This window comes from Aulonocara stuartgranti, assembly GCF_965226115.1.
Source record: "Aulonocara stuartgranti genome assembly, chromosome: 4".
Classification (NCBI taxonomy): domain Eukaryota; kingdom Metazoa; phylum Chordata; class Actinopteri; order Cichliformes; family Cichlidae; genus Aulonocara; species Aulonocara stuartgranti.
In genome coordinates this window covers 26,908,793-26,916,360 of record NC_138942.1, presented here as the reverse complement: position 1 = coordinate 26,916,360, position 7,568 = coordinate 26,908,793, and the positions used below count along the sequence as shown (strand labels likewise).

Genomic DNA, 7,568 nt, shown 5'->3' with positions numbered 1-7,568 from the left:
GCAAAAGACAAAAACCAACAGAACGGGCAGAGAAAAAAAAATGCATATATCGATCACCTGGATCACCTGCTGAGAAAGAAAAAAGAAAGCAAGCAGAAGAGAACAAGAGTAATAGAATAAACAACATCACAATGATATATGGGAATATGACAGTAAATACTAAATGTTAAACATTATTGTGCAGCACATAAGATCAACAGAACACAGTGTGCTTTGAGGTAGGAGCCAAAAAGGGTGTAGTTTGTGGGTGTGATCACCTGTGTGTACACCTGTGAGCATGGACGCGCTTGTTTTTTGTTTTTTAAAAGGTTCCTTCATGTAATAATCTGCTAGAGGGTGTGGGGGGGCCACAGCCCCATCCTCCAGGGCGTGAAGCAGGTGTGGAGGAGATCAAAACTCCAGACATCCAGAGGCCCCCAGAACACAAGAGACCAAGGAAGACCAACAGAGGGGCAGCCGCGCCACTGTCCCGGAAAGAGCTGAGGACAGTCCCAGATGAGGGCTCACTCAGCAGCCGCGGAGCAGAAGCCAGGGGGAGTTGCAGTGACGCGCCCGTGAGCTCCGCCGGCAGCCAGCTGCGCCTGAGTGACCGAGCCCCAGGCCGAGAGGCCGGGGGCACCCCACCTCCGAAGTGGCCCGAGCGAGCCCCAGGCTCCAGGCCCCGATAAGCGGCCGCCAAGGAGTGAGCCGGTGTGTACCTGGACGCCCATCCCCGGACACAAAGAACCACCAACGCACCGATGTCTGAGGGGGTCCGCCACTGGCAGGGGAAGTGGTGGTAGGGGGAGATAGGCCTCCAAACCTTGGAGGGCCTGAGATGTCCCCAGAGAGGTGGCGCCTGACACCCAACCTGACATATAGACACAGACATACAGCCAGCTTGCAACAGTTTTTGTGTTTTTGGACTCCGTTCACGCCTCACCCGGACCCCTCTCCTTTCCCATCTACGTCTCGCCTCCGCCTGCACAACTAAGACTGTTACTAATCACTGCCCATCACATTTTAATACCTGACCCCACTTGCATTCCACTTGCATTCCACTTGCATTCCTCCCTTCCCCTGCAGCATAGGGTTCACGCTCGGGATTTTACCCAGTGTCGGGTTCCTTAGCTGCTCCCCTTACAGCATGAGACTAATTCCCAGGACCTTTTTCACGGCACATAAAGCGTACGTCTAGTTCATGGTCATGTTTTTGTTGTGTGATTCTTTTAGTGATGTCTAGCTGTGCCATAGTGTGTATATAAGCTCATAACTTAACACAGAAACTTTAGCTTGTTTCATTGACCGAGTGTTTGATACTGTTCAAGAAGTTTTGTATGAATTAACTCATAGTGTACTTTCGTGGCCTGTGCCCACTAGTATTGCTTTAGTTAATAGTTCTTTCTTAGTGGTTGTTTCCCTTCCAGAGGATTTTTCTACTTCTCGCCCTTAGTTCATAGTTTTAGGTCATTTGCATTTTGTTGTTCACCCCACAGTTTGTGTCACTCTATTTGCAGTAATAAACAGTTGCGTAACATCCACACCTTGCAACTCTGAGTGTTGTCTGCACCTGAGTCCATTTACCTGTTTTTGGCCGCTCGGCAGTGACAGATTTTCCTTTTTTGAATCAAAAAAACACAAGTAAAATGAATTAAAGCCTTCCAATGCCAGTGCGGCATGCAGCCTCCAGCTCCCTCCGTCCTCACAGGCCTCTGTTGTTACAAAAGCACCGATTTAATTAAGAAAAACCTTTTTATTGTCGTTCAACACATTTTCACACATACACACAGCCCCCCAAAAGCAGTTGTCTTAATTTATTATTTTATTTATTATTTTTGGACATATGATTATTGATTAGTACCAAGTTCAGAAATATCATAATGTGATGATTTTCATAAAACGTTATAACTGTTATTAACTCTTACTACTTCCTTTATTATTTCCTCAGTTATAAACCAGGGTTATAAATCACTGGTTTGACATAAGGTACATAATATCTCTCCAGATGTGCTAACTCATGGTGTCCAAGGTTATCTGGGGAAGTAGCTGAAAACAAAGTGAATCTTAACTAAAAGAGACACACAAGCCCCTTTCATCATCAAGAGAAAAAGGCAAAACTTAGAAGCTAAACAAATGTCAAGAAGATTAGATGAAAGCAGATACACTCCTCTCCATGGAGCAGGAGTAAATCATCAAAACATATACAGCCACCACACAGCAAAGGCAGGCTAACACTGGAGTTCTGCTGTCTCTTCCTAACTGCATAGGACAAACAGCTGCACACAACAGCAGGAGAGGGAGCAAAAAAACTGGAGCAAAATCACAGTGTTTCATGCTAGGCCTGTACGCCACACACAAAATGACCAATGGGTCTAAAAACTACTGGTTATGGAATTGACCCGTCAGCGATGGTCAGTATACTCCTCTAATTCTCAACCCTGGTCCGATCTCTAGCTAATCAGCATCCTGACTGGTAATTGCTGTACTTCTTATGTCCTCAGAGATCCTAATGAGGTCAAACGTACTGTCACCAACCTGTCCACAGGCTGACTTAACACCACATCAGGGTCAGTATGTTCACTGCAGAATGTTTTGTGTTACAGGGAATCCGAACAGGAGTTGCCTGTCTGGAGTTTGAGTTTGAGGCCACCGTGGTGAGAGGTATTTCCGTTTTTAGGATTTAGAAAACAGTTCTCTGTTATGTGGCTTCAACTACATCATTATTACCGAACGTGTTTGATTCAGTTTGGTAAGCTCCAACAGTAGACTTATGAGTATCCCCACTGCTGCCTGCTGCCTTTCATTCTGGGAGTTTGGTTTTTGTGCTGGAGCTGTATGTAGGGTCATCCTGGGCACATCCAGTCTGGATCACTCCACTTCCTGCACCATGAAAACATTGAAAATGATGTGAGGAATCCTATTACTATTTAAACAAAGTAAAAGGTCTGATGACTGATTTTAGAAAATGTTTTGTATAGTCACTTTCACTTATTCTGGACAAAATCCCAGAGTATGGAAGAACAAGCATTAGAAACAGTTTGGGTTCAGCAGCATCATTCTGCTGGACAAACCACAGCTTTCGTATCCTACATGACGCTGTGTGGAGCTTCAATGTAGTGAAGCTCCACACAGGACAGGACTGCTCGCATTGGTCTGAGGACATCAAAGAGTCATCCATCATGTGGACCAAGTAGGAAGCAGTGATCGCAAATCTCTGATTAAAATTAAAAACATACTTCCCAAAAAGGGGATTTTGTTCATCTGGACATGGTGTTTTGAGTGGGAGAACTGTTTCATCACTCATCTAAGTGACTTTTTCAGTTACTTATTTTTTCAGAGGTTACTTGGATATCACAATGATGCCATAAAGTTTAACAAAATACTATACTGACTGAATAATTCTTAAAATCTTAGGTTTTTATTGCTTGCTCAAAATTCTGCTCCAGTCATATGTGTAAAGGTAAGGTTCAGGAGGTGCTTGGAAATTTGAGTGTCAGTTTGAACAGCAAGCTATATAATGACAACGGTGGTGTCTGAGTGTGTCTGTGTCTGAGAGAGAGAGACAGAGAGAAAAATATACTAGACTCACGAGTGTAAAAATTGGCAGCTGAAATACTTGAAATTCTGGCGAGCACTCCCGGAAGTTTTGGACGCCGGGTGATCATTCGAGCTGGAAGTGTTCCCACGCTGGAGACAGCCTCAACTGCCGCTCATAAGCCGTCACCAGCTGCAGCTGATTGTTTATTAGAGACACAGATTAGAGCACAGATATGGAAACTGTTTATTCACTGTCACAAACACTCGCACTGTGTGGGGAGAATCGAGAAGATCACCTTGGAAAGCCACAATGCTGAAGATTTGGATATATTTGTTGTCATCACTGTTAATAAATTCACTGCTTTGTCTCGGAAGAGTCTTGCGTTGGGGTCTGCTTTCTGAACCCACACCCTGACAGCGATACATGTTAACAAAGAATATGCTTCGATTCCCTGTAGTGAACAACAGTTGTAACTCTAAATTTGCTTTAACAAGTAGGTCTTTCTATAAGGCTTAATTCTCCAAAGTGTGGATAAAAGAAAAAGTAGAAAAGATGAAAGTAATTCCTTGCTTGTATGTTTGCTTTTCAATCATGAACTGTGCTCCTTTCTGTGTGGTAGGAAATTTGTGACGGCAACTGGTCACGCTTCTCACACCTGACAAGCTTCCAGAAAGGTCAAAAGGTCAAAGGGAAAGTCCTGAGATCAAGGGTCACCATCAATCACACTCAGATTCTTGAGTGGCATAATGTACCCACCTGTTTAAATGTTTAAATGCATTGAAATGCTGCCATGTGACTGGCTACGCAGGTACTCGTGTTAACAAACAGTTGAACAGATGTACCCAATAAAGTGGCCAGTGAGTGTAGCTGGAGATCTGCAAATAAACTATGCCTACTACTACCCTCAGCAAGTGACATCAATATAGAATAAATAGCAGTAGGCAGGAATCAGACAAAGTCAAATAAAAAACTCTGTTAAATGAGTAACGAATCCTCCTCCTGAAATGCCCTGTGACCTCTTAACCAGCTGGATTAAACACAGGTCAGAGGACATCAAAAGATCAAGAAGAATGATCTCAGTAAAGTGTCATTTCCCGTAACAGATATTTTGCTCTATTTTTCCACAACCCATGAAGTCCGTGTTGGTAGTAATAGCTGAGTAATGGCTCCCTCTGCCTCTGATAGGAAACAGGCAGACGGGAGGAGTGATGTGACCTCACTGCCGTCAATCACTGCAGGTTCAGTGGGTGGCAGGGAGACAGGTAGAGACAAGGGTGTCGTTAGAGTGAGTCACAGAGATGAAGGGAAACACACACACATAAACATACAATACCTCCATCATGACACACATTTAGACACAGACAGCTGAGCAGAAAGTGACTGCGATCATCTGTTTTAAGGCAGTCAGGTGAGGTGCAGGATTTACGGCTCAAGTATTTTTATTTATTTTTTCTGTTGGTTGGTCACTGTAAACATTTCCTCACATCAGCAACTGTATTTGATAAGTGTTACTTTTTGTATGAATTATATAACATCAAAGCCCGGTAGTCAGGATGAAAGCGGTTTCCTATCGGACGCTTTGTGACTGAAGACCCACAAGGGGGCGCAACAACATTAAGAAACACGACTGTGCTGTGAAGCGTTGCTTAAAAACCGAAAGTGGAAAGGCCGGTTTTGGGCTCCTTTGATTGATTGATTTGTTTAATCCCCCCCTCCCATTTTATTTAAGTACTTTAGGCCTTTGGCTATTAGCTGCGTGTTTTCATTTATGTGGTTATGTAGGTTTCCTTTTTGCAAATGTTGGAGGCGTATTTTGCTACAAAACTGTTACAATGGGAGTAGCTGACTCCCAATAAAAATAACGAACTAAATAAATAAATAAAAATAATAATAATCATATGTTGTTCAAAAGCAAAATGTGGCTTTTGTGTTTTTGAGATATTTCATTAATATTTATATATTTTACTATTATTCATTATTATTATTATTTATTTTCTGCTTAACATTTTAGGTAATTTTAGGCGCAAAAAATAATAACTTTTGGGCATCGTCACGACCTGCAAAATAGTGCAATTTTTATATTAACTGGGAAAAAAATAAATAAATAACTGAGGGTTGAGGAGGAGGGAGCTCTGAGGTGGTGGGATCAGGAGGGAAAAAAGGAGGAGAAGGAGACCGAGGAAAGGCAGACCTCAGACCAGCCCGCCTTACCTCACTCCCCCTGTCCGCGAGCCCGGTGTTCACGGGCAAATCTGACCGCAGATCAGCGCACTCGGGCTCCCTACACACTACGAGTTACACCAACTGGGACTGAGACCAGAGGAAATCGTGTTCGTCGGTAGCCAAGGTACGCACGCCAAGACTCATCCACAGCAGACCGAGGCGAGGGAACGGACAAGAAGGGAGAGAATTCAAGGGGAAAGCTGGTAGGAACCACAGAGGAGTTCACTGCAAAAGAAAAAATCCCCACGCGTTTAGGGGCGAGAGGAGAGGGTGACTGGCTGGCCCCGCAGAAGGAGTAGTATTACGCGAAGCTAATTTCCAACATTTTCTATTCTTGGCAGCGAGAGTGTGCTCTCCGAGCCACATTTATAAAGAGAGCTAGCGGAATGTAATGCTAGCAGGCTAGCCGATGTTAGCTAGCTAATTAGCTTGTCAGGCATCCGAGAGTCGGACGTGTGATCTTTATTAAAATAGGACACTGTCGTCGTTTTTCTTTTTTCAGGGGGAAAAAAGAAAGAGAGGGACAACTGTACTTAATGTGCTTTGTGTTGGATTCTGCCATGGTTTTAAAGGGGTGTCTCGCATAGCTAAGGCTAAGTTAGACAATAAACAGTGCAAGCTTGTGTATATTGATGAAAATCCGTTCAATATTATCTGTCTGGGAAAAGCCAAATCCATTGTGAATATCGAGCCGTGGACAAACCAAAAGGAGAAGGCAAAGGTAACAAAAGAAAAGAAAAAGCCAAAGAGACTTTTGACTGGTGACTGTCTCCCGTCCAATGTTAATGTCGACCGACGTTGCATCTATTATGCTACCCGTTAGTCGGGGAATAATGGACCGGGAAAGGGACATTGATACAGCAGCCGGACCCCATGCAAACGCGGCCGGGGGTCCAGCCGTGGTCCGAGGGATGAAGAGAGGAGATCCGGAGCCCGACGCTCAGACTGCCGCTGCCCTCACTGACTTGTCCGGGGCGGAGTGCAAAAGACCAAGGATAGACGGGACCGGGAGTGTTGTCGGTGACATTGGCCAGGTATGAATGCAGTGTAAACACAAAAGATATGTTTCTCACATCTGTGTCTTTTTTGTTTCCATCTGTTACAAATGCTGCTCACTGAACTCAGTATCATCCGCCCTCCTTTTCCTTCTTTGCTGTTTTTTCTGTTTGCTTCTAAGCATCAGCTAGGAAGGATGATGTTTTTGACAGCCCCCCCTCCACGCGCGCATTTTCCCCTCTTGATAATCATGCATCGTTGCAACAGCAAATCCTTTAATTATAACAAGCGAAACGCAGGAAAAGTGTCTCAGTAGTAAACGCGTTGCTTGCTGTGATTATCGAGGCTTGCTGTTTGTTCCTCTTGGTGCTGCTCTTACCAAACCAGACAAAGGTAATATGATCCAGGCTCCATTGCTATGACAGTCCCAGACACCACGGCAAAGATCAGAGCCATTCATCATGCCTGCCTCACAGAAGGTAAACCAGTGCTTTGTCACATGTTGCGAGGGATTTTGTATTTTTATACTTATGTGGATGAAATTACTTTGAACTGTGCGGATAATTTGTCAGTGAGTCTTCAGAAATCCTGACACACACATGCAGGGCATTTAATGGCTCCGTGCCCCCCCATGATTGTCGCTAGGTGTTAAAAGAGAGAGGCAGACAAGGATTGGGGGAGGGGTCACCACAGAGAAAGACAAAGAACAGAGCCTTTTTTTTTTTTTGAGCTTGAAGGAGCGAAGGGTCTCTGGGGGCCCCTCCTTAACACGGGTCTTCCCTTGCTTTTATGACTCGACTGCTGAGACAGCAAAGCATCAGCGTCCATTCCT

The 7,568-nt window shown here is 44.3% G+C and overlaps 1 protein-coding gene and 1 long non-coding RNA gene across 8 annotated transcripts in view; one reads left to right on the top strand and one right to left on the bottom strand.

Annotated features, from left to right (window-relative positions):
• Positions 1-2,656: 2,656 nt before the first annotated feature.
• LOC309705950 lies at positions 2,657-3,884 on the bottom strand. The gene is made up of 3 exons (XR_014276642.1): positions 3,813-3,884; positions 3,569-3,712; positions 2,657-2,859 (listed from the first exon to the last, which is right to left on the bottom strand). It is a non-coding gene; the product is annotated as an uncharacterized lncRNA (long non-coding RNA).
• A 1,772-nt stretch (positions 3,885-5,656) lies between these two features.
• Positions 5,657-7,568, top strand: part of LOC309705719 (RNA binding protein fox-1 homolog 2-like) — a 53,160-nt gene continuing 51,248 nt past the window's right edge. For 2 of the 7 annotated variants that reach the window (XM_082531656.1, XM_082531661.1), the window contains exon 1: positions 5,660-6,774. In XM_082531656.1, coding sequence (XP_082387782.1) covers positions 6,520-6,774 — 255 coding nt within the window. In that variant the 5' untranslated portion in view covers positions 5,660-6,519. Of the gene's footprint in view, positions 6,775-7,568 lie in introns of all 7 variants that reach the window. The other 5 variants (XM_082531658.1, XM_082531657.1, XM_082531660.1 and 2 more) reach the window with 5 other exon arrangements.